The sequence below is a fragment of the Plecotus auritus genome (assembly GCF_963455305.1).
Source record: "Plecotus auritus genome assembly, chromosome: X".
Lineage (NCBI taxonomy): Eukaryota > Metazoa > Chordata > Mammalia > Chiroptera > Vespertilionidae > Plecotus > Plecotus auritus.
Genome location: NC_137784.1, coordinates 55741869 through 55769646, shown reverse-complemented (window position 1 = coordinate 55769646; position 27778 = coordinate 55741869). Strand labels below are relative to the sequence as shown.

The 27778-nt window shown below is 40.5% G+C and overlaps 1 protein-coding gene across 1 annotated transcript in view; it reads left to right on the top strand.

Moving 5' to 3' along the window:
* Positions 1–3029: 3029 nt before the first annotated feature.
* Positions 3030–27778, top strand: part of TEX11 (testis expressed 11) — a gene marked incomplete at both ends in the record, with an annotated part of 517390 nt that continues 492641 nt past the window's right edge. The window contains one exon of the mRNA XM_080652805.1: positions 3030–3066. Coding sequence (XP_080508931.1) covers positions 3030–3066 — 37 coding nt within the window. The remainder of the gene's footprint in view (positions 3067–27778) is intronic.

The window sequence follows — 27778 nt, the reverse complement described above, 5'->3', positions numbered from 1 at the left end:
TAATTTCTCTATATATTTGGGTCTGTTTCTGGATTCTGTCTTGTTCCCTTTATCTGCACTATTACCACACAATTTTACTTACGGTAGTTTTAATATCTGCTAGAACAAGCCCCTCTCCTTTACTCCATTATTACTTTCATTTTTAGAATTTTCCTGACTATAATTGCGTATTTATTCTGAAAGTGTTTTTCTTCTTTTAACAAGGTATAATGCTACCTTATTATCGAATATGCATTCTTGGTTGCTTACTCTCTTTTAATCCATTCTATTAATGAGAGTCTTAATAAGCTCTCATTAGAGTCCAATCTGTTCACCTGCCTTAAGTACTAAGTATTTCACCATTACTGCATTAATTTGTTAAAGGGAAGGAGCAGAAAATTTGTAGTTTATTCTAGGGTAAGGGAAAGTAATTTCCAGCATATTGAGTACCACTTAATGGCATTGTACTAGTCATTCTTGCATATCCTCCTTGATATACGCCTTCTTCTTTTATTATCGTCTTTCATCTTCCCTCCCCTTTTACTTTTTTTCAGTCTCTTTTATTTTCAGTTACTTGTAACATGTAGGGTGGCCATCTAGATAAAAAACAAAAACATTGGAGATACCCATACAACATTAGGGTTTTCACCCTTTTTGCATATTTGCCTTTATTCACTGGCCTTTTTAATGTAGTGGTGTCAGCTCAGTAGCTCTGACTTTGGAGTTTTATTTACAATCAGTATTAATCAATAGAGTCACTTGATTCCTGTCTGTCTTATATAATCTTGGAAAATATAATATCCATTCTCCTGTAGACATTGTTAATCACTAAGTGCTCAAAGATGCATGTGAAAGGACCACTCTAGGCTTGAGACCAGAGGTCTAATTATTGCCCTATTCATTCATCTGTTCATCCATGAACAAAGAAGTTATGGGAGAACCAGATGCCTGGGTGGGATGATGGAAGTTGGGATTCCAGAGTTTGCCAACCAGGAAATGATAATGGGAACTAATATTTGCTAAGTATCTACTGTATGTCAGCCACTGTTCTAGATGCTTTATGTGCACTATTCCATTGAACCAGAAGCCTAGAACTACTTTTATTCCCATTTTACAGATGAGGAAATTGAGGTGCTGAGATTCTAAGTAGCTAGCATCATATCACACAGTATGTGGTGCATGAAGAGTCAGTCAACTATGGGATGCTCTGTTGCCCCTTTTGAAGATTGTGAGATGAATACCAAATTGCAGGATGCAAAAGAAAAGGGGTTAATAGCAGTACTTTCTCTGTTTTCCTTTTTTTCTTCATTTTACTATGTAATATAGGCATAGAAAATTTTGAAGAGGGGAAAGAAATTATGTTTAGAAACCCCACCTTTTGCATGATAAATAGTGACTGACTCTGAGACTCTCAGGGTCAGGAGGGGACTCTGTTAGTTTTCAGAATTGAAGTTATAATCTCTCTTCTTCATGCTATTAACCAGCTTCACACATGGCTTGACTGAGGTGCACAAGGCTTAATAGGGAGGTATGTGAGGGAAGATGTGGGAGGCCTGTTAATGTTTTGATTTTGGGTTGTTGTCCAAATTTGGAGGCATCGTGCCTTAACACTGTTGTTTCTGAATGGAGATTTTAGTACAGGCCAATTCCTTGGTTGCAAGCATTACCCACAGATTTAGCTGCAAACAGGTTTGCTTATATATTCTGCTCCCATCCCTAAAAACCATTTGTTTGGAGAAGGGTGAGAATCCTGCCCTTATTGTGAGCCTGTTGGAGAATCATTAGTTTCCTTTAGTATTGGCAAGGGCAGGGCAGCAGAAATGGTCTTGAACTGCAGGGTTTTTTTTTTTTCTGTCTCAACTTCTGATGTTTCTGAACTTTGCCACTCTTGACTAACCAGTGGGCAACATTGTTTACTTCTTCTTCCTCCCTCTCTTTTCCCCCTCCCTCCATCTCTCCTTCCATTTTTTTTTTCTTTTGAAGGCCTGCTCTCCCTTTTCCTATTACTCTGGCCATCTGCAATCTTCCCTCAATAATTCCTATAATTCCTTACTCTCAATGATTCTCACCCGAGTCCTCTGCACCGCATCTCCAGGACCTAACTAGACTGCTCCTCAAGGTATGGGCTTTGCGGTAGAGGGTAAAGGCCAAATGGGAGTGGCCTTTGATTGACATCACTGTGGGGGGAGGAGCTTCCCAAGCTTCTGTGCGCATGGGCTGTAGCTGTAGCTGCCGGCATTTTGTGGATAGCGCATGTTGGAGGGCGTCCTGGAGAGGACCTTTGCATTTCCGGCTGAGGTGAGCGATTTAGTAGGTAGGAAGGGTAGAGGAGGGTCATGTACAGGTTAGTTGGGTAGTCTGTAACTAGCAAGATGATGTGGTCATGAGATCAACACTTTTTAGAGTCTCCCTAAGGCAATGCTTTTAAACCAAGGATGTGTAGTTGACTCTGAGGTGAAGGAAGATTGGCCAGAGGCAGGGTTTTTGACTCGGGTAAATATGGGAAGTGGTTCGAGGACCACTGAAGGTGGGAGACAGTAGTTGTGGAAGTTTGGGTGTGAAGGACCTACATTCCGTTGGAGCCCTAAGGTTAGTGATCTTTGGAGGGCGGTTGGTGACCTTTGGGGGAGGGGCGGCGTGGAGCTGGAGGCTCTAGCTGAGTCTGTGAGGCGGGGTAGGAGAGAGGACAGTGCGTAATTGGATGCTTTCAACTTTGGGCCATATGTGGGGGGAATTTTGAACCAATTAGAAGGAATCAATGAGCATGAGTCAGACCAATCACAGTGTACCCCAGCACTGGTTTCCCGCTTTGCCGGGCAGATTACAGTAAGAAAAGAGACGATGAAAATTTCCAACAGGCCAAGCTCAGGTCGCTGGCCCTGCCCCTCATTAACTACTTTTTCTGAGTTTTAAAATTTCCTCAGCATTTTCCCCTTTGAATAAAAAGTAACTGGAAAATTTTGAAAAGAAATTTATTGAGAAACAGGAGTATAAAGGACAGAATATTAAAATATTTTCTTATTTCATAGACCTGAGCCAGAGAATTAAAAATGGATGATGTTGATTTTCGTTGCATGGACTTTAAAGGTATATAGCTTTACTTTGTAGTAATGAAATGTCAAACTGTTTGCTTCCTTATCTAAGATCTTATGAATGTATTTTGTTTCCAAATTTTATCTCTTCGGAGTACCATGTTTTTTTCATTAATGTACCAGAAAAACAATGTAGATGTTTAAGACACTGGAACCCTTTTATAAGCTAGTGGAAGGAAACATAATTCAAAAATCATAGTTTTCTCAGGGTTTTTATGGCATGCAAAATAAATTGGTTTAATGTACTTAATGAGTTAAAAGTACATTAAAAAATTTCTGCAAGATCCTGAAGTGCCTTTTGATAATCATCAGTGAAAAATAAATTATATCCTGTGTAGTTGTAGGTTTAAGTACATTTTATTGTATCTTTATTCTTTTGAAAATTGGTAATCCATGTAGGGTATTTATGGGAATTCTTAATAAACAAAAGCAATTTGATTGACCAGGATACCAGATTCCTCAGCCATGCCAGATATGGAAGAATTTATTTTATTTATTTATTTATTTATTTATTTTTCATATATTTTATTGATTTATCACAGAGAGGAAGGGAGAGGGATAGAGAGTTAGAAACATCGATGAGAGAGAATCATCCATCAGCTGCCTCCTGCACACTCCCCACTGGGGGTGTGCCTGCAACCAAGGCACATGCCCCTGACTAGAACCAAACCCTTCAGTCCGCAGGCCGACACCCTATCCGCTGAGCCAAACTGGTTAGGGCTATTTATTTATTTTAATTAAAAATATTTTCTATTGGTTTCAGAGAGGAAGGGAGAGGTACAGAGAGATAGAAATATTAATGATGAGAATCATTGATCGGCTGCCTCCTGCATGCCCCCACTGGGGACAGAGCCCACAACCTGGGCATGTGCCCTGACCAGGAATTGAACTCGAACTGTGACCTCCTGGTTCATAGGTCAACGCTCAACCACTGAGCCACGCCAGTCAGGCAGATATGGGAGAACTTATGATATTACCTTTTTTTTCCCCCTGGGGTCATGATTAGGCTTGTGATGCATTCACATTCACATTCATATAAAAAGGAAATATGTTGTACCCAGGGTGGCTATAAATCTATGATTTAAAAAGCTTAGATCAGCCCTGGCTGGTTTGGCTCTGGATAGAGCGTAGGCCTGTGGATTGGGGGGTCCCAGGTTCGATTCCAGTCAAGGGCACATGCCCAGGTTGCAGGCTCAGTCCCCAGTGGAGGGCATGTAGGAGGCAGCCAATCAATGATTCTCTCTTATCGTTGATGTTTCTATCTCTCTCTCTCCCTCTCCCTTCCTCTCTGAAATCAATAAAAATATATTTAAAAAATAAATAAAAAGCTTAGGTCAGTGTTTTGTTAGTGCTTGTCATTTTATTTATTATTATTATTTATTATCATTATTTTGATTAATTGATTTTAGAGAAAGAAGAAGGGTGAGGGAGTGTGAGAAAGAAACATCGATTTGCTGTTCCACCCATTCATGCATTCATTGTTTGTTTCTTGTATGTACCCTGACTGGGGATCGAACCCACAACTGTGGCATACCCGGATGATGCTCTGACCAGCTGAGCTACCTGGCCATGGCAATACTTGTCATTTTAAAACAGCAACAACAAAGCCCACTACCACCTGCCTTAAATTTTAAGTTAGGATATAGTATTTTAAAGATATAAATATGGAATAGGGATTATGAGTTTTAAGTGTATGGTTTTGAGACTTTCTATTTACATAAGTATTTGAAGCACACAGACCAGTATAGAGAATAATATAATGAACACCAGTGTAAGTTTTATTGAATCTAACAGTTTTCCATATATTTCAGATATTTCATGTTTCAAAGACCTAAAAGATTACATATACTAGTTTTTCATCTTTAAAAATTTTACATAACTTGTATCATTTTGTGTGATTTCCCTCCCCACCCCCGCAATTTGTTTTTGTTTGCTCAGCATTATGTTTTGGATATTTACCCATATAAATATTTTACCTCTAGTTCATTTATTTCTACTGCTGATTAGTAACATTACATTGAACATAAGTATACTACAATTCCTTTATTCAGTCTCTCTTATTGGATATATGAGTGTTTCAAATAGTTGCTATTGCAAATAAAAGCATAGCAATGAATATTGTGCTTCAGAGAGTTTAGTGGGAGGTTTCAAACATTTTTGCCCACCACCCATGGCAAGGAAATGCACTATATCAAAAATTTAATGAAACAGTTTCACCCTTATTACACATAGCAGTGCAGTACAGTATTTTCTGTTCTATGCTCTTTATTAAAAAATGCTGGTTATAACTCACTAAATTTATTTTATTTCTTGAGTGCTTATGGGTGAGGCTCTAGTGCAGTGCTGTCCAATTGAAACATAGTGGACACAATTTTACATATGGGAATATATATATATAAAATTGATTTCAGAAAGGAAGGGAGAGAAAGCGATGGAAACATCAATAATGAGAGAGAATTATTGATTGGCTGCCTTCTGCATACCCGCTGTCACCCTGGGGATCGAACCTGTAACCCAGCACCCCAGGCATGTGCCCTGACTGGGAATTGAACTTTGACCTCCTGGTTCATAGGTCAACGCTCAACCACTGAGCCACACCGGACAGACCAATTTTGTATTTTCTAGTGGCCACATTAAAAAAGGTTAATCAGATGAAATAAATTTTAGCAATATAAACTATTTAGCTCAGTATATCCAAAATATCCTTTCAACATGTAATCATTATAGAAGTTATTAATGAGATAGTTTATATTTTTTGATACAGAGTTTGAAGTCCTGTATGTATTTTATACTTAAAGGATATCTCATTTTGGAATTGCCACATTTTAGGTGCTCAGTAGTAAATAAATATGTGGCTCGTGCAGCCGTGGGCAAACTACGGCCCGCGGGCCCGATCCGGCCCGTTCGGCTCTTCTATCCGGCCCATGGAGCCGAAAGAGTGGAGGGTTCTCTTGCTCTCCCCTCCGCTCCTTCACCAGCAGCAGTGTTAACATGGCAACGTCGGGAAACACGGCCGCAGCTCCTTCTTCTGAGTGGGCGGATTTATATCCGCCCATTCAGTAGAAGGAACAACCTCTCAATCTTCCAGAGGCTCCTTGTAATGCCCGGGGACGCGTCCCCCGACATCACCCTGGGAATGCGTAGACACGTTATCGTGGTGATGTAGGGAGACACGCCCCTGGAGAGCACAGTATCAGAGCATTAGCTAAAAAGGAGACCAACAACACTGTTCCCACTGAAGTTGATGTTTTAAAGACCAAAAACCTTTCAACCCAGTCTACATTGCCATCTACATCTACGTCCTGGGCATAATTTGGAAGTTGCACTAAAGAAAATGTTTAATTTACTGTTTACACATTTTGTTCTTTTCTATTTGTTTTACTTTTAAATTATTTTATTATATTTAAGTTTAATTTGAAAGGCTTTTGTACCTTTCCTTTGTTAGGCAATTTTATTTTGCCTTTGCCATCTTCAATATAAGGTATGTTATTGTGCTATGATTCCTCCATTTTTTGAAGTTTCAAATTATAATAATTAGTGTTTACATTCTTCTTCTTAAAATGTTTGAAATGAATAAAACTATTGAAATAAAAAAAAAGACCGTACCCTTTTATGTAATGATGTTTACTTTGAATTTATATTAGTTCACACAAACACTCCATCCATGCTTTTGTTCCGGCCCTCCGGTCCAGTTTAAGAACCCATTGTGGCCCTCGAGTCAAAAAGTTTGCCCACCCCTGGGCTAGTGGCTACCCTATAGTGGCAGTGCTGTTGTAGGGTATACATTTAGATGGAACTGATGAATGTGAAACTGCCAGGTGAAAAGCTATCAGCATCTTTATGAATATTGCCCCAAATAGTTTTAACAATTTATACTCTTTTCCCTATACACTTGCTAATATTTGATATTGTCATTCTTACAAAAATTTTGCAGATATGAAGGGTGTTGTTTTTAATTAACATTTTATTTTGGAATAATTTTAGATTTATAGAGAAGTTTCAAAGATATTGCAGAGTTCACATATACCCCTCAGCCAGTTTAATTTTCCCTAATGTTATAATCTTACCTGGGTGATTTTATTTTTAAAATGTTTTTAAAATTTATTTTAGAGAGAGAGAGAAACATCAATTGGCTGCCTCCTGTACACCCCCTACTGGGGATTGAGCCTGTAACCCAGGCATGTGCCCTGACCGGGAATTGAACCATCAATCTTTTGGTGAATGTGATGATGCCCAACCAGCTGAGCCACACCAGTCAGGGCCATGGGTGTTGTTTTAATTTGCATTTCCCTGGTAACTATTGAAGTTGGTGTATTTTTATTTTATTGGCCATTTGAGTTTTCTTTTTTTGTATATATAATCTTTTAGTCAAGTTTTGTAAAAATGGATCACAAAAGGCCCATGCAATGGCCCTAGCCTATTTTCCTCATCGCTAAAATTGACATAACATCCATCTTTTTTGTACCAACAATTCCAATCAATTTCATGGTAAAGAAGGAGTAGAAATTTGTCTTAAGTTATACCCATTGGGGCTAAGTGTAGTTCCTTTCCTGTATGTCAGCTCTTCAACTATTTAAAGTCTAGGCCAGGGGTGGGCAAACTTTTTGACTCGAGGGCCACAATGGGTTCTTAAACTGGACCGGAGGGCCGGAACAAAAGCATGGATGGAGTGTTTGTGTGAACTAATATAAATTCAAAGTAAAGGAGCGGAGGGGAGAGCAAGAGAACCCTCCGCTCTTTTGGCTCCGCGGGCTGGATAGAACAGCCGAATGGGCCGGATCCGGCCCGTGGGCCGTAGTTTGCCCACGGCTGGTCTAGGCCCAGTGCATGAATTCGTGCACCAGTGGGGTCCCTCGGCCTGACCTGTGGGATCGGGTAAAAACTGGCTCTCTGACATCCCCTGAGGGGTCCTGGATTGCGAGAGGTTCACAGGCCAGGCTGAGGGACCCCACCAGTGCACAATCAGGGCCGGGGAGGGATGCGGGAGGGCTCCAGGGCATGTCCGGCCCATCTTGCTCAGTCCCGATCGGCTGGACCCCAGCGGCAAGCTAACCTACCGGTCAGAGCATTTGCCCCCTGGTGGTCAGTGCACATCATAGTGACTGGTCGGCCTGTCGGCTGTCTGCTCCGTGGTGGTCAGTGCATGTCACAGCAAGTGGTTGAGCGGCCTTAGCATATCATTAGCATATTACGCTTTGATTGATTGAATGGACAACTGGATGATCAGACACTTAGCATATTAGGCTTTTATTATATAGGTTAGGATATTTATGTTCCCTGGGAAATCTCTTCTTCAGATTAAGTATTCTCAGTTTGATTTCTCATTCCTCATATTACATGGTTTCTATCATTTTGTGTGCTGTTCTCTGAACATGCTCTATTCTTTTCATGTTATTCCTTACAGTGTGGTACCCAGAACAGAACACAATTCTCTAGGCACAAATTAATCTTTCTTTTTAGGTCTAGGAGTGATCATCATTCTCTTTAGATAATGATGTAGCTAAGATTGAGGTTTGGGGGGCGGGAGGTTAAGGCAATCACGCCACACTAGTGACTAATTTTGACCATTTTGCTTGTAAAAGACCTTTTTTTTATTTTATTACAGGCTGTTATTAAGCTACATCTTGCCTGTAAGATATTGGATCTGTTAGTTTTGAATACTTAAATGCAGGACTATAATTTTTTCTTACATTAATCCCATTGCTGAAACTAGAGATTTAATTTTTGTTCCTGGTTATATCATCTATCTTATTTGTTATCTCTCTCTCTCTCTCTCTCTCTCTCTCTCTCTCTCTCTCTCTCTCAGCTTCTTCATCCAAATCATTGATAAGATTGTTAAATAGGACAGGCCAAGGGCAGAATGTTATGCCATTAAAAACCTCACTTCACATTGGTATTAATCCATTAAGCAGCATGTTTGGGTATGTTTGCTCAACCTGCCTGATTTGCTCTTGTCTCCAAAGTCTGGCACCTGTCTTGTTCTATACTTGGCTTCATCCTTAGACTAGTGGCCCAGTGCATGAAATTCGTGCATGGAGGCAGGGTTCCCTCAGCCCAGCTGGATCCCTTGGGCCTAAACTGGCAGTTGGACATCCCTCTCGCAATCTGGGACTGTTGGCTCCTAACCGTTCACCTGCCTGCCTGATCGTCCCTAACCCCTCTGCCTGCCTGCCTGATTGCCCCTAACCTCTCTGCCTGCCTGCCTGATCGCCCCTAACTGCCTCTGCCTGCCTGCCTGATTGCCCCCTAACTGCCCTCCCCTGCCCACCTGATCTCGCCCCCCAACTGCTCTCCCCTGCCGGCCTGATCTCTCCTCCAACTGCCTTTGCCTGCCTGATCACCCCTAACTGCCCTCCCCTGCTGGCCTGATCTTGCCCCCAATGGCCCTCCCCTGCTGGCCTGATCTCGCCCCCAGCGGCCCTCCCCTGCCAACCTGATCTCGCCCCAACTGCCCTCCCCTGCCGGCCTGGTTGCTCCCAACTGCCCTCCCCTGCTGGCCTGATCTCGCCCCCTACAGCCATCCCCTGCCAGCCTGATCACCCCTAACTGCCTCTGCCTGCCTGATCACCCCTAACTGTCTTTCCCTGCTAGCCTGATCTCACCCCCAACTGCCCTCCTCTGCTGGCCAATTTGGTTCTGATTGGTCGGTTTCTATGCCAGTCAGCATCAAAAGCTCTGCCTCCTAGGCAGCCACTGGCTCCTCACAGTTGACCCACACTTGGTTCTGATTGGTCAGTTTCTATGACAGTGAGCGTCAGAAGCTCCGCCTCCTAGGCAGACATTGGCTCCTCACACTTCACCCAGATTTGGTTCTGATTGGTTGGTTTCTATGCCAGTCAGCGTCTCTGGGCCTATCAACGGGGCCTGATCAGTAAGGCGGGGCTGATCAGCAGCCCCGGTGGAGGCCTGGAGAGAAAGAGAGAGGCAAGTGCTGATCAACAGCTGCCACACAGGCTACGGATCAGACCCTGCTTCTCTCTTCAGGCCTCTCTCCAGGCCTGATTCGCAGCTCTTTCAGCAGTCAGTGTTGGGTCACCGTGCCTGCAGCTGCAGAAGTCAGTGCAGGACTGACTTACGGTTGGTTGAGCCTCCGGTCGTGATGGACCCAGGGTTTTTATATATTAGGATTTAGAATTTCTGCTTCATCTCTTTGAAAGGCTCTTAGGGCTCTCTATATATTCACTTCTGTTACCACCTCTCCTGTTCACCCCCCAAGTTTTATGGAGATATAATTGACATATAACTGTGTAAGGTTAAGGTATACAGTATTGTGATTTTATATATGCCATACATTGTAAAATGATTACCACAAAAAGGTTAATTAACACATTCATTACTCACATAGTTACAGGATTTTGGGGGGGAGGAGGTGAGGAAAATGGGTGAAGCTGGGCAAAAGGGACAAATCTCCTATTCACCTTTGAGACTGCCTTCTTGATGTTGAACACAGTTTGATACCACACTGTGCTATTCTCCTAACCTATAGCCTCTAGGGATTTCACCCCTGAAGTACTTTTTCTTTCCCCTTCCATCCCTCTTTTATTTTTCTTTCTTAGAAATCAACTTTTTAGGTATAATTAACAGATATAATAAAATACACACATTCTATATAATAAAAGCGTAATATGCAAATCGACCAAACGGTGGAACGACTGGTCGCTATGACACGCACTGACCACTAGGGAGCAGACACTCAACGCAGGAGCTGCCCACAGGCCCCAGGCTAGCCAAGGCGGGTGCGAGCAGGTGCCCCCGATCGCCCCGCTGGTTGCCCTGTAGAGGGAGGCAACCAGCAGGGGGCGGGGCTGGTGAGTGGGCAGTGCCAGGGCAGCTAAGGCAGGTGCGAGCGAAGGGCCTTGATTACCTTGCCGGTTGCCCCACAGATTGGCCCTGATCGCTGGCCAGGCCTAGGGACCCTACCCATGCACGAATTTCATGCACTGGGCCTCTAGTTTTATTATATGTACAGGGTGATACCTTTTTTTTTGGGGGGGGTGGCAAATGTTACCTATATAACCACCAATATGATAAAAGAAAATAGAACATCATGCCCCTTTGTGGTCAATCTACCCTTCACATTCGACCCCAGGCATTCACTGTTCTGGTTTCTATCACTGCAGATGAGCTTATAAACGAAACAATACCCTGTGTCAGTGGTCGGCAAACTGCGGCTTGCGAGCCGAAGTTTGCCGCTCCGTTGACTAATGAGTTTGCCGACCACTGCCCTATGTACTCTTTTTTTCTGTGGTGTCTTTTTTTTCCTCTTCTTTTTTAAAGAATAGTTTAATGATTTTTTTTTTTTTGAGAGAGAGAGGAAGGGAAATGGAGAGAGAGAAATATTGATGTTAGAGTGAAGCATCCATTGTCTGCATCCTGTATGCCCCCTACCAGGGATTAAGCCTGCAACCCAGCATGTGCCCTGACTAGGAATCAAACTGGCAACCCTTTGGTGCACGGGATAATGCTCAACCAACTGAGCCATTCCGGCCGGGCTGTGGTGTCTTTAACTAAGAATAATTATTTTGAGTTTCATCCATATGACTGCATAAGAGTAGTTAATTCCTGTTTATTGCTTAGTAGCATTCCATGAATGAATATGTCACAATTTATCAGTTGATAGACATTTTTGGCTATCATGAATAAAGTTGCTATGAATATTCATGTATATATTTTTAAATGACTTAGGTTTTCATTTCTCTTGGGGGAAATACCTAGGAGTGGACTTGCTGAGATGTAAAGTGCCTTTATAGCTAGCTTTCAACAGATTGTCTAGAGCAGTGGTCGGCAAACTCATTAGTCAACAGAGCCAAATATCAACAGTACAACGATTGAAATTTCTTTTGAGAGCCAAATTTTTTAAACTTAAACTTCTTCTAATGCCACTTCTTCAAAATAGACTCGCACAGGACGTGGTATTTTGTGGAAGAGTCACACTCAAGGGGCCAAAGAGCCGCATGTGGCTCGCGAGCCACAGTTTGCCGACCACGGGTCTAGAGCAGTGGTTGGCAAACTCATTAGTCAACAGAGCAGCAAACGGCGGCTCGCGAGCCGCATGTGGCTCGCGAGCCGCAGTTTGCCAACCACTGGTCTAGAGTATTTCCTAGGAGGACAGGTTTTGAAAGTCCCAAATTCTTAATTTAAGAAACAATAGCAATTGGGCTTTGGGGTTTCCTAGAACTATCCCTCTTAATTCAGAAAAAAGTTTCTGGCCTTGGCCAGGCAGATCAGTGGGTTAGCGCATTGTGCCAATGCACTAAGGTTGTAGGTTTGATCCCCAGTCAGGGCACATATAAGAAGCAACCAATGAATGCATAAATAAGTGGAACAACAAATTGATGTTTCCTTCTCTCTCCCTCCCTCTCTCTCTAAAATCAATAAACAACTACAACAACAAAAAGAAACAGAAAAAAAGTTGCTTATCTTGGCAAGCACCAGGAACCATATGTCATAGAAGGTCATTTAATATAGGAATAACAAACAGTTGAGAGGGTTATTTCTTCTTAAAGAATGGCAACTGTTTATCAAGCTCTAGAACTCCCTTTTCTATGGTTAATTTGGAGATAATTCTCCTTTTTCTAGATTTCTAAATCTTTGTACTTGCTGTTATATAAATACCCTTATGCTCTATTAAAATATCCAAGTTTATACTTTCTCTTTTTGTTAAATCTATGATGACTGTTGGGGAGGTAGATATTAGCTAATTGGTTTCATCAAATTTTCAGAATTCAGTCAAAATATATACTATAGACCAGCTCTGTCCAGTACAAATATAATGTGAGCTACAAATGTAATTTAAAAATAATTTCTAGTACCCACATTTAAAAATTAAAGAGAAACGGGTACTATTATTTTTTATAAAAATAGTAATGAAAATTTTAATACTATATTTTAGCCCCATATATTGAAAATACTATTTCAACATGTAATCAGTATACATAATTACTGATATTTTAAGTTATGAACTATTTTGATTATTAAAATTAATGAGATATTTTACATTCTTTTCTTCATATTAAATCTTCGAAATCTGGTGTGTATTTTATATTTATAGCATATCTCAATTTGGAGCACCATATTTCAGGTGCTCAGTAGCTCCATGTGGCTACCATGTTAAACTGCAAATCTAGAGTAAAAACTTTAGTAGGAAAACTCACTCAAGATAAAAGTCTTTCATTGAATCTCAAAGGACTGTACTTATTTGGAAGCCTCTCTGAACTATTTTTTCCCATGCCTTTAAATGCCACAATGGGATCCTCAGATTAGGAATAGTAGAGTTATTAGGGAATGTCCCAAAAGAGGGCCACATAGTTCAGAATCATGAGCATAATTTCTGTATGGCCTGTGCAGAAATCTCATTGAGATACTTGGTGGGGTCACCTGGTATACACGTATTAGGTAGATATAATACAGTTTATGAAATAAATAGGCAGAATAACTAACAGAAGTTAACCTTTATAGTATGTCATATAATACGTTGCAAGTTCTGGCTTCTACATACCTTTCTAATGGTGTTTCCTGTAACCTTCCATTACCCATTTCTCCACCCATACATAACTACTTACAATTATTTGAACCCACTGTGTTTTTCCACACCTCTATGCTTCTCCCCCTGGTGTGTGGCTTGCCTAGTCTCTAACTCATCCTTCAAGACCCACTTCAAATAGCACCTTAGTAAAGCCTATCCCGTCATCCCTATATCCCAACTCTCAATTGGGCAGTTACTCAATTCTTCTTTTATATTCTTGTAGCATCTTGTATTCACAGCACTTACTATATTATATTGCAAGTTAATTGATGGCATGGACTACCTCCTCATTTATCTTTGCATTCCTAACAAGATGCCCAGTATCTGCTGATACCAGGCGATTAAAAAAATGTTTGCTGAATTAAGTTTTACAAGAAGAAATGTAGATACCAGCTAGAACAGAAAGAGTGCAGTTGTCTTGAATACTGATCGTGCTTTGCTACCAATAGCTTTGATCTTGGGCAAGTTAATTTACTTACCTATGCTTTATTTTAATCAACTATAAAATTAGTGTTACTAGAATTTTAAGGTGACTTATACTCTAAAAAACTGGTTGATTGATAACATGAATATCAACATATATCTTATGTGGAAATGACTATAAGCTTGTATAGGGAGAGAATATGTCTTTTTAAAAAAATTTATTTATTGATTAAGGTATTACATATGTGTCCTCATCCCTCCATTAACCCCCGAACCCTCCCCCCACTCATGCCCTCACCCCCCTGGTGTTCTTGTCCATTGGTTAGGCTTATATTCATGCATACAAGTCCTTTGGTTGATCTCTCCTCCTTTCCCCCACCCTCCCCTATCTTCCCTCTCAGGTTTGGCAGTCTGATTGATGCTTCTCTGTCTCTGGATCTGTCCCTGTTCATCAGTTTATGTTGTTCATTATATTCCACAAATGAGTGAGATCATATGGTATTTATCTTTCTCTGACTGGTTTATTTCACTTAGCACAGTGGTCGGCAAACTGCAGCTCATGAGCCACATAGCCACAGTTAGCCGCTCTGTTGACTAATGAGTTTGCCGACCACTAACTTAGCATAATGATCTCCAGTTCCATCCATGCTGTTGCAAATGGTAAGAACTCCTTTTTTACTGCAGCGTAGTATTCCATTGTGTAGATGTACCACAGTTTTTTAATCCACTCATCTACTGATGGGCACTTAGGCTGTTTCCAAATCTTGTGCTGCTATGAACATAGGGGTGCATATATCCTTTCTGATTGGTGTTTCTAGTTTCTTGGGATATATTCCTAGAAGTGGGATCAAAGGGGAGTTCCATTTTTACACCAATAGTGAACTTAATTATTAGTTTTTTGAGGAAACTCCATACTGTTCTCTACAGTGGCTGCACCAGTCTGCATTCCCACCAGCAGTGCAAAAGAGTTCCTTTTTCTCCGCATACTCTCCAACACTTGTCGATCGTTTGTTGATTTGTTGATGATAGCCATTCTGACAGGTGTGAGATGGTACCGCATTGTTGTTTTGATTTGCATCTCTCGGATAATTAGTGACTTTGAGCATGTTTTCATATGTCTCTTGACCTTCCTTCTGTCCTCCTTCGAAAGGTGTCTATTTAGGTCCTTTGCCCATTTTTTGATTGGATTGTTTATCTTCCTTTTGTTAAGTTGTATGAGTTCCCTGTAAATGTTGGAGATTAAACCCTTATCGGTGATAACATTGGCAAATATGTTCTCCCATACAGTGGGCTTTCTTATTGTTTTGTTGATGGTTTCTTTTGCTGTGCAAAGCTTTTTATTTTGATGTAGTGCCATTTGTTTATTTTCTCTTTAGTTTCCAATGCCCTAGGAACAGTATTGGTGAAGAAGTTCCCTAGGCAAATGTCTGAGATTTCGCTGCCTGTGGATTCCTCTAGTATTTTTATGGTTTCCCGTCTTGTGTTTAAGTCCTTTATCCATTTTGAGTTTATTTTTGTGTATGGTGTAAGTTGGTGGTCTAGTTTCATTTTTTTGCATGTATCTGTCCTATTTTCCCAACACCATTTGTTGAAGAGACTGTCTTGACTCCATTTTATGTTCATGCCTCCTTTGTCAAATATTAATTGGGCATAGTGGTTTGGGTTGATTTCTGGGTTCTCTATTCTATTCCATTGATCTATATGTCTGTTCTTGTGCCAGTACCAGGCAGTTTTGAGAACAGTGTCTTTGAAATACAGCTTGATATCTGGTATCAAGATCCCACCTACTTTGTTCTTCTTTCTCAGGATTGCTGCGGCTGTTCGGGGTGTTTTTTTACTCCAGATGAATTATTGGAAGGTTTGTTCTAGGTCTGTGAAATATGCCGTTGGTATTTTAATGGGGATTGCATTGAATCTGTAGATTGCTTTGGGTAGTATGGACATTTTGATGATGTTGATTCTACCAATCCATGAACATGGTATATTCTTCCATCTGTTTATGTCTTCCTCTATCTCTTTTTTCAGTGTCGTGTAGTTTTTCGCATATAGGTCTTTTACTTCCTTAGTTAAGTTTATTCTTAGGTATCTTAATTTTTTTGGTGCGATGGTAAATGGGATTGCTTTTTTAGTCTCTCTTTCTATAAATTCACTATTGGTGTAAAGAAATGCCATAGATTTCTTGGCATTAATTTTGTATCCTGCTACATTGCCAAATTCATTTATTAAGTCTAATAATTTTTTGATGTAGTCTTTAGGGTTTTCTATGTACAATATCATGTCATCTGCAAATAAGGACAGCTTTACTTCTTCTTTTCCAATTTGGATGCCTTTTATTTCTTCTTGTCTGATTGCAATGGCTAGTACTTCCAATACTATCTTGAACAGGAGTGGTGAGAGTGGGCATCCCTGTCTTGTTCCTCTTCTTAGGGGAAATGGTTTTAGTTTTTGTCCATTGAGTATGATGTTGGCTGTGGGTTTTTCATATATGGCTTTTATTATGTTGAGGTATGATCCTTCTAATCCCACCTTGTTGAGAGTTTTTATCAAGAAGGGGTTTTGGATTTTGTCAAATGCTTTTTTCTGCATCAATTGAAATGATTATGTGATTTTTATCTTTCAATTTGTTTATGTGATATATCACATTTATTGATTTGCGGATATTGTACCATCTTTGCATTCCTGGGATAAAACCTACTTGGCCATGGTGTATGATCTTTCTGATGTACTGCTGGATCCTATTTGCTAGAATTTTGTTGAGGATTTTGGCATCTACATTCATGAGGGATATTGGCCTGTAATTCTCCTTCATTGTGTTGTCTTTATCTGGTTTTGGTATTAGGGTGATGCTGGCTTCATAGAAGGAGCTTGGAAGTGTTCCTTCCTCTTGAATTTTTTGGAATAGTCTGAGAAGGATAGGTTTTAGTTCTTCCTTGAATGTTTGGTAAAACTCTCTTGTGAAGCCATCTGGCCCCGGGCTTTTGTTTGCCGGAAGCTCTTTGATGACTGCTTCAATTTCTTCCATAGTTACTGGCATGTTGAGCTGTTTAGGTTCTTCCTGATTAAGTTTTGGAAGGTTATATTTTTCTAGGAATATGTCCATTTCCTCCAGGTTGTCCAGTTTGTTGGAATAAAGTTGTTCGTAGTATTTTTTAACAATCCTTTGTATTTCTGTGGGGTCTGTTGTTATTTCGCCTCTCTCATTTCTGATTTTGTTTATTTGAGTCCTCTCTCTTTGCTTCTTGGTGAGCCTGGCTAGAGGTTCATCAATCTTGTTTATCCTTTTAAAGAGCCAGCTCTTGGTTTCATTGATCTTTTGTATTTTTTTTTTTTTTTTGGTCTCTATGTCATTTATTTCTGCTCTTACCTTTATTATTTCCTTCCTTCTGCTCACTCTGGGCTTTTCTTTTTGCTCTCTTTCTAATTCTTTGAGTTGTAGAGTTAGATGATTTACTACCATTTTTTCTTGCTTTTTCAGGTATGTCTGTAGAGCTATGAACTTCCCTCTCAGGACTTCTTTCATTGTGTCCCATAGATTTTGGATTGTTTTATTTTTTTGATGTCATTAGTTTCCAGGATGCTTTTAATTTCTTCTTTGATCTCATTGGTAACCCAGTCATTATTTAATAGCATGCTATTCAGCTTCCAAGTGTTTGAGATTTTTAGATTGTTTTTATTGTAGTTCATTTCTAATTTTATGACATTGTGGCCTGAGAAGATGCTTGGTATGATTTCAATCTTCTTGAATTTGTGGAGACTTTGCTGGTGACCCAATATGTGGTCTATTTTTTAAAATGTCCCATGTGCACTTGAGAAGAACGTATATTCCGTGGCTTTGGGTTGAAATGCTCTGAAGATGTCAATTAGGTCCATTTGATCTAGTGCATCATTTAGAATTGCTGTGTCTTTGCTGATTTTTTGTCTAGAGGATTTATCCAGTGATGTCAGTGGTGTATTAAAGTCCCCTACTATGATTGTATTGTTGTTGATCTCTCTCTTGATATCTTCCAGGAGTTCTGTTATGTATTTGGGTGCTCCTGCATTGGGTGCATATATGTTTACCAGAGTTATATCCTGTTGTTGTATTGATCCCTTTAGTATTATTAAGTGGCCTTCCTTATCTCTTGTTATGGCCTTCACTTTGAGGTCTATTTTGTCAGATATAAGTATTGCTACCCCAGCTATACTTAGATCCCACATCTTTTTTCATTTCCATTTGCCTGAAAGATATTTTTCCATCCCTTCACTTTCAATCTGTGTGAGTCCCTTGTTCTGAGGTGGGTCTCTTGTAGAAGCATATATATGTGTCGTGTTTTTTTATCCATTCAGCCACTCGATGTCTTTTGAATGGAGCATTTAGTCCATTTACATTTAAAGTTATTATTGAAAGGTGCTTGTTTGTAGTCATATCTATTTTTGTGTCTGTGTTCCTTCTTACCATTTTATTTCTTCTTTTTACAGTATTCCCTTATTTCTTGCATTGCTGGTTTGGTGGTGATAAACTCCCTTAGCCTTTTTTTGTCTGCGAAGCTCCTGATTTCCCCTTCTATTTTGATTGATAGTCTTGCTGGATAGAGTATTCTTGGATTCAGTCCTTTGCTTTGCAACACTTTGTATACCTCCTTCCATTCCCTTTTGCTTGATGTGTTTCTGTTGAGAAATCATTTGATAATCTGATGGGGGGATCCTTTGTAGGTAACCCTCTGTCTCTCTTTTGCTGCCTTTAAGATTCTCTCTTTTTTCGTTAATATTTGCCATTGAAATTATGACGTGTCTTGGTGTGGGTCTTTTGGGATTGATCCTGCTTGGGACTCTCTGTACTTGTGTAACTTTTTTCTTCCCCATGTTAGGGAAGTTTTCTGTCATTGTTTCTTCAAATAGATTTTCTAATCCTTGCTGCTCTTGTCCTTCTGGCAGCCCTATTATATGTATGTTACTTCGTTTCATGTTGTCCCAAAGCTCCCTTAGGCTTTCCTCCTGCTTTTTCATTTTTTACTCCTGTTGCTGTTCAGATTGGGCTTGTTTCTGTACCTGATCTTCTAACTCACTAATTCGGTCCTCTGCTTCTTCTAGTCCACTGTTGAAACTTTCCATGGTGTTTTTGATTGTAGCTATATCACTTTTCATTTCTTCCTTATTCTTGCATAGGTTGTTGATTTTCTCATCCATCCGATGTATGAATTCTACGACCATTACTCTGAATTCTTTTTCAGTCATGTTGCATGCTTCAATTTCACTAATTTTCTTTCTTGGCGACTCCTCATTTTCTTTCCTCTGGGGATTGTGTCGTCTCCCCATTCTGACTATCACCAGAAGGTTCAAACTTCGAGTTGCATGGACGTGGACGTTGGCTGTATGCCGTGGGAGCTTCACACCACCCGAGTGTCACTGAAGTGCTCCGACACTAGGACGTGTTGCTGCCGTGGTTTGGTGGGAACCAGGTTCTCCCAGGGTCAGTGTTACCAGCGCTCAGTGTGGTCTTGTGTGCGCACCTAGAATCACGGACCCTGCTTCCACTGCACTGTTGGCATGTGCCGAAAATGAGTCCCCTAGCGCGTGCCAAGAGTCAGTTTCCCTGTGTCTGCACCAAGAATCGAGTATCAGAGTCTCTGTTGCCTTGTGCGGCTTTTCGCTGAGAATCAGGGTCTCCCTGTGCACATGCTCCAAGAATTGGAGTTACTGGCTCTTAGTGTGAATGCACTGTGAGTCAGGAGTCCCAGGTGCACACGGTAAGAAACAGAGTCACGCAGTGGTGCTCAGTGCTGCCTCTTGCCGGGAGAATCTGGGTCCAGGTCACCATGGGGGACTGGGTTGCACAGTAGCACTGTGGCATGCCTGCGCTGTGGAAAACAGACTTCCGTGTGCGCTGCGGAAACCAGACTTCCATGTGCGCTTGCCCAGAATCAAAGTTAGGTGTCACTGCCGTCCTGCGTGGGCTTTGGATTTGGTCGCTTGATTGCCTTGTGGGGAGCAGATTCCAGTCTCTGTGCTTGCGGAAGCTTGAATTCCTGTAGCAGCACTGTGGTCCATGCGCGTGCTCCCAAGCTCAAATTCCGGTAGGGGCGCTGTGCCCTCGCTCGCGAGGGGCGCGTCTATCAGTTACTATGGTGCTATCCGCGATCCTGTGGGAAGGGGGAGGGGGATAGGCTCTTTGACTCACAAATCTGTGCCTGGGAAGTCTGGTTTCTTTTTTTTTTTTTTCAACCATTCTTTTTTTTTTATTGTTTAAAGTCTTACAAATAGTAGTATATATATCTCCTTTTTTCCCCATTGACCTCCCCCCGGCCTCCCCTACCCCCTGGCACATGCCCTCCTCCCTCCCCGCAGTGTCTATGTCCATTGGTTATCCTTATATGCATGCATACAAGTCATTCAGTTGATCTCTTATCCCACTCCAAACACCCCCTGCTTTCCCGCTGTAGTTTGACAGTCTGTTCAATGCTTCCATGTCTCTGGATCTATTTTTGTTCATCAGTTTATGATGTTCATTATATTCCACAAACGAGTTAGATCATGTGATATTTATCTTTCTCTGAGTGGCTAATTTCGATTAGCATAATGCTCTCCAGGTCCATCCATGCTGTTCCAAATGGTAAGAGTTCATTCTTTTTTACAGCAGTGTAGTATTCTGTTGTGTAGATATACCACAGGTTTTTTTTTTTATTAAGGTATTATATGTGTACATATCTTACCATTGCCCCCCCCACCCCACTCCCATACATGCCTCACCCCCCAATGTTTTGCATCCGTTGGTTACTCTTATATACATGCATATAAGTCCTTCAGTTGATCTCTTATTTCCCCCACCTCTCCCTAACCTTACTGCTGTAATTTGACAGTCTGTTTGATGCTTTACTGCCTCTGTATCTATCTTTTTGTTCATCAGTTTATAATGTTTTTCATTATCCCCAAATGAGTGAGATCATGTGGTATGTTTCTTTCATTGACTGGCTTATTTCACTTAGCATAATGTTCTCTAATTCCATCCAGGTGCCTACAAATGGTAGTAATTCCTTCTTTTTTATGGCAGCATAGTATTCCATTGTGTAGATGTACCATAGTTTTCTGATCCAGTCATCTGCTGACGGGCACTTAGGCTGTTTCCAAATCTTAGCTATGGTAAATTGTGCTGCTATGAACATAGGGGTGCATATATCCTTTCTGATTGGTGTTTCTAGTTTCTTAGGATATATTACCAGGAGTGGGATTACTGGGTCAAATGGGAGTTCCATTTTCAGTTTTTTGAAGAAACTCCATACTGTTCTCCACAGTGGCTGCACCAGTCTGCATTGCCACCAGCAGTGCACGAGGGTTCCTTTTTCTCCGCATCCTCGCCAACACTTGTCGTTTGTTGATTTGTTGATGATAGCCATTCTGAGAGGTGTGAGATGGTATCGCATTGTCGTTTTGATTTGCATCTCTCGGATAATTAGTGACTTTGAGCATGTTTTCATGTGTCTCTTGGCCCTCCTTCTGTCTTCTTTCGAAAAGATTCTATTTAGGTCTGTTGCCCATTTTTTTTATTGGATCATTTATCTTCCTTTTATTAAGTTGTATAAGCTGCCTGTAGATGTTGGAGATTAAATCTTTATCAGTGATAACATTTGCAAATATGTTCTCCCATACAGTGGGGTTTCTTGTTGTTTTGTTGATGGTTTCTTTTGCTGTGCAAAAGCTTTTTATTTTGATGTAGTCCCATTTGTTTATTTTCTCTTTGGCTTTCATTGCCCTAGGGGCAGTATCACTGAAATAGTTCTTTTGGCATATGTCTGAGATTTTGCTGCCTGTGGATTCCTCCAGTATTTTTATGGTTTCCCGTCTTATATTTAAGTCCTGTACCCATTTTGAGTTTATTTTTGTGTATGGTGTAAGTTGGTGGTCTAGTTTCATTTTTTTGCATGTATCTGTCCAATTTTCCCAACACCATTTATTGAAGAGACTGTCTTGACTCCATTGTATGCTCATGCCTCCTTTGTCAAATATTAAATGCGCATATTGGTTTGGGTCGATATCTGGATTCTCTATTCAGTTCCATTGATCTATATGTCTGTTCTTGTGCTAGTACCAGGCTGTTTTGAGGACAGTGGCTTTGTAATACAGCTTGAAATCTGGTATTGAGATCCCTCCTACTTTATTCTTCTTTCTCAGGATTGCTGTGGCTATTCGGGGTCTTTTTTTATTCCAGATGAATTTTTGGAGAGTTCTTTCTAGGTCTGTGAAATACGCCGTTGGTATTTTAATGGGGAGTGCATTGAATCTATAGATTGCTTTGGGTAGTATGGACATTTTAATGATGTTGATTCTACGAATCCATGAACATGGTATGTTCTTCCATCTGTTTACATCTTTCTCTATCTCTTTTTTCAGTGTCCTGTAGTTTTCCGCATATAGGTCTTTTACCTCCTTGGTTAGGTTTATTCCTAAGTATCTTAATTTTTTTGGTGCGATGGAAAATGGAATTGCTTTTTTAGTCTCTCTTTCTGTAAGTTCACTGTTGGTGTATAGAAATGCCATAGATTTCTTGGTGTTAATTTTGTATCCTGCTATATTGCCGAATTCATTTATTAAGTCTGTTAGTTTTTTGATGGAGTCTTTCGGGTTTTTTATGTACAATATCATGTCATCTGCAAATAAGGACAGCTTTACTTCTTCTTTTCCAATTTGGATGTCTTTTATTTCTTCTTGTCTAATTGCAGTGGCTAATACTTCCAGTACTATGTCAAACAGGAGTGGTGAGAGTGGGCATCCCTGTCTTGTTCCTGTTCTTAGGGGAAATGGTTTTAGTTTTTGCCCATTGAGTATGATGTTAGCTGTGGGTTTATCATATATAGCTTTTATTATGTTGAGGTATGATCCTTCTAATCCCACCTTGTTGAGAGTTTTTATCAAGAAAGGGTGTTGGATTTTGTCAAATGCTTTTTCTGCATCAATTGATATGACTATGTGATTTTTATCTCTCAATTTGTTTATGTGTTGTATCACATTTATTGATTTTCGGATATTGTACCATCCTTGCATTCCTGGGATAAACCCTACTTGGCAATGGTGTATGATCTTTCTGATGTACTGCTGGATCCGATTTGCTAGAATTTTGTTGAGGATTTTGGCATCTACATTCATGAGGGATATTGGCCTGTAATTCTCCTTCATTGTGTTGTCTTTATCTGGTTTTGGTATTAGGGTGATGCTGGCTTCATAGAAGGAGCTTGGAAGTGTTCCTTCCTCTTGAATTTTTTGGAATAGTCTGAGGAGGCTAGGTTTTAGTTCTTCCTTGAATGTTTGGTAGAACTCTCCTGTGAAGCCGTCTGGCCCCGGGCTTTTGTTTGCCGGAAGCTCTTTGATGACTGCTTCAATTTCTTCCATAGTTACTGGCATGTTGAGCTGTTTAGATTCTTCCTGATTGAGTTTTGGAAGGTTATATTTTTCTAGGAATATGTCCATTTCCTCCAGGTTGTCCAGTTTGTTGGAATAGAGTTGTTCGTAGTATTTTTTAACAATCCTTTGTATTTCGGCGGGATCTATTGTTATTTCACCTCTTTCATTTCTGATCTTGTTTATTTGGGTCCTCTCTCTTTGCTTCTTGGTGAGCCTGGCTAGAGGTTCATCAATCTTGTTTATCCTTTCAAAGAACCAGCTCTTGGTTTTGTTGATCTTTTGTATTGTTTCTTTGGTCCCTATGTCGTTTATCTGTGCTCTGATCTTTATTATTTCCTTCCTTCTGCTTACACTGGGCTTTTCTTGTTGCTCTTTTTCTAACTCTTTGAGTTGTTGGGTTAGGTAATTTATTACCCCTGTTTCTTGTTTTTTGCAGTAGGCTTGTAGAGCTATGAACTTCCCTCTCAAGACTGCTTTCGCTGTGTCCCATAGATTTTGGATTGTAGTGTTTTCATTGTGATTTGTTGTCATGATGTTTTTTATTTCTTCTTTGATCTGTCTGGTAACCCAGTCATGGTTTAATAGCATGCTGTTTAGTCTCCATGTGTTTGATTTCTTTGGGTTGTTTTTATTGTAGTTGATTTCCAGTTTTATTCCACTGTGGTCTGAGAAGATGCTTGATATGATTTCTATCTTCTTGAATTTGAAGAGACTTTGCCTATGTCCCAACATACGGTCTATCTTTGAAAATGACCCATGTGCACTTGAGAAGAATGTATATTCTGTGGCTTTGGGGTGAAATGTTCTGAAGATGTCAATTAATTCCATCTGGTCTAGTGAGTCATTTAGGATTGATGTTTCTTTGCTGATGTTTTGTTTAGAGGATTTGTCTAATGGTGTTAGTGGGGTATTAAAGTCTCCTACTATGATTGTATTGCTGTCAATCTCTCCCTTGATATCCTCCAGGAGTTTTTGTATGTATTTGGGTGCTCCTGTATTGGGTGCATATATGTTTACCAGAGCTATTTCTTCTTGTTGGATTGCTCCCTTTAGTATTATGAAATGGCCTTCCTTATCTCTTGTTATGTCCTTCAGTTTGAGATCTAATTTGTCAGAAATAAGTATTGCTACCCCAGCTTTTTTTTCAGTTCCATTTGCCTGTAAAACCTTTTTCCATCCCTTCACCCTCAGTCTGTGTCGTCTTTTTTTCTGAGGTGGGTTTCTTGTAGACAGCAGATATATGGGTCGTGTTTTCTTATCCAATCCGTTACCCTATGTCTTTTGATTGGGGCATTTAATCCATTTACATTTAAAGTTATTATTGATAGGTACTTATTTGTCGCCATTCCTATTCTTTACCCCTGTGTTACTTCTTCACTTCCTGTTTCTTTCTTACTTTTCTTTTTTTTTTTTTTTTTTTTACAGCAGACCCTTTAGCATTTCTTGCATTGCTGGTTTGGTGGTAATAAATTCCCTTAGTCCTTTTTTGTCTGTGAAGCTCCTGATTTCACCTTCAATTTTGATTGACAGCCTTGCTGGGTACAGTATTCTTGGATTCAGACCTTTCCTTTGCATGACTTTGTATATTTCATTCCATTCCCTTCTGTCCTGATGAGTTTCTGTTGAGAAATCAGTTGCTAGTCTGATGGGGGTTCCTTTGTATGTAACTTTCTGTCTCTCTCTTGCCGCTTTTAAGATTCTTACTTTGTCGTTGGTGTTTGCCAATTTAATTATAATGTGCCTTTGCGTCGGTCTTTTGGGGTTCATTTTACTTGGGACTCTGTGAGCTTCTTGGATTTGTGTGGATTTTTTCTTCCCTATATCAGGGAAATTTTCTGTCATTATTTCTTCAAAGAGGTTTTCTATTCGTTGCTCAGCTTCCTTTCCTTCTGGATCCCCTATTATGCGGATGTTGTTTTGTTTCGTGTTGTCCCAAAGTTCCCTTAGACTCTCCTCCTGCCTTTTAATTTTTTTTTCTAGAAGTTGCTCTACTTGGGTATTTTTTTCCATCTTGTCTTCTAGCTCACTGATGCGGTCCTCTGCTTCTTCTAGTCTACTCTTGATGCTTTCTATTGAGTTCTTTACAGCAGCGATGTCATTTTTCATTTCTTCTTGGTTCTTCTTCATTTCCTCTTGGTTCTTGTTCATATTGTCGAATTTGTCTTCCATTCTTTTCAGCCACCTTATGACCATTTCTCTGAATTCTTTTTCTGGAAGGTTGCTTGCCTCCATTTCGTTTACTTCCTTTTCTGGTGATGCCTGCTTTTCTTTCATATGCGGGCTGTGTCTTTGTCTCCCCATGGTCTCTCTTCTCTGGGTGTCTGGTTATGTAGTTCTCTCTCTCCTGGGTTGATGTAAAGGCACAAACTACAGCACTAACAGGTACAACTCACAAGGCAGTGAACAGGAATGTATTCATGATATTAATAACCTCCAATATAGGTGACTACCAGAGGAAGGCAAATTAGGTGATAGGAGAGAAAGAAGAAGAGGAAAAAAGAAAGAAAGAAAGAAAAAAAGAAAAAAGGAGTGTGAAAATGAAATTGGGAAAAGGGAAAGTAAAGAAAAAAAAAAAGTAAGAGAGACAAGAAAGTGACTAAGAGAGAAAGGGGAAAAGACTATATATATTGGGGATAAAACTCCAATAGAACAATCACTAATCCCAGCAAATGCCAGCAACAAGTGCCTGGGGATTAGTACAAACTACAACACCAACTAATATGGAGTGAGGCAAGGGAAAGCTGAAGCACAAAACAAACAAAAAAATAAACAAAAGAAGAATAAGCAGAACAATCTCACAAAAAAGCATAAAAATTCGATATAATCTACATTCAAGCAAACAACAACAAAAGGACAGAGAGAAGGACAAGTTTATGGATAGCTCAGACAGCGAAGGGAGAGGTGTATGTGGACTTGGAGCAGGGGATTGGAGATTAGATATGTAAGTTGGGTGAAATTTTAACAAGGGGTAAACAGAAAGAATAGGGAAAATCTAAAGCAGTAAAAGGGTAAGATAAACAGGACACTGAATAGGGGGAGGTTAGGAAGAGAGTGATGGCCTAAAGGTAGAGTTGAGATAGAGTAAAACGATGCTAAAGGAAAGATAAAAATTGAATGTAGATCACTAATCCCAAAATAAAATGAAGAGAAAATAAAATGATATTAAAAAAAAAAGATAAAATAGCAGTAGTAATAATACGGATTGAAAATCAAAATGTAATAATTAAAAAGGTAAAATCAAGTGATGAAAAAAGAAAAAAACGTTTCTTGATTAAAAGATGCAAAAAATGAAAATAAAAAAAAAATAAAAAAATATAAAAAAATAAAAGGTAAAAATAAGATGTGAAGTAGTGAAGGTCATTCACTTCCTCTGTTTTTCTGTTTGGCACGCCTGTTTCTCAGTCCAGACAGTATTGCAGTTCCCTGCGATCCACTGCTCTTCAGTGTTGTAAGCCAGTCCTGATTTTAAGCAGGCGGTGTGTCTTAATTTCTCGTATTCCTTTATTTTTGATTACACAAGAGTCAATTTGTGATTCAGCCCCTGGGTGGCAGTGTTTCTGGATTGACTTCCGGGTCTATCTATGGCCTCTCTAGGCAGTGTTAGAGCCTTCTTTCCCTGTGGCACTCACTACCGGTTTGTGGGAGTGGGCTGCCTCAGAGCTGACTCTCAGATGGTCACTCCCTGCTCCGATCCCCAGGTTCCAGAAAAACAACTTTCCCCTGCAGTCTCCCAGGGTGTCCCCAACTGGGTGATCCTATGTATTGGGCTTAGTAATCAGAAGCAAGAATTTCAAGAGGAAAAAGCCCAGTTGTGCGAACTCAGGGACTGCGCGTAAGCCCAGGCACCCAGGGAACGCAGGGGCTGCACGTAAGTCTGGACTGCCTGAAATTCTTAGGGTGTCCCTGCACGTCAGATCAAAATCGGTTGCTTTTTAGAGTGCCCTTCTCTTAGCAGCTCTGAGGACCCCTTTCCACAATCACAGATCACGCCAGCCCCTACAGCCATGGATTTTTCTAGGCACAGACTTCCCTGGTCCTCCAGCTCCCGCAAAACCCGTGTTCCTCTCTCCCGCCGGGACCAGAGACCTCACCTTATCCCAGGCGAAATCTGACCTTTCCATGGTGGAGTGTAGAGCTCCTCTGAACCCGTGTGTTTGCGCCAATTGGGGAGCGTTGTTCTGGGGCTCACAGTCATTCCTTGGGTGCCGCAGTTGTGGATTCTCAGGCTTCCGATAAGCTCCACTTTCCAGATCAAGATGGCGCAGACTCCGCGTCCAAGCCCGCAGCTCCGGGAGGGGACCCAGCTGCAGTTGGTGCTGCCAGGTCAGGGGAACCCCGTTTAGCAGTCCCCTACCTCCTTCTGGAATTCAGCTGTCTCCCAACCAGC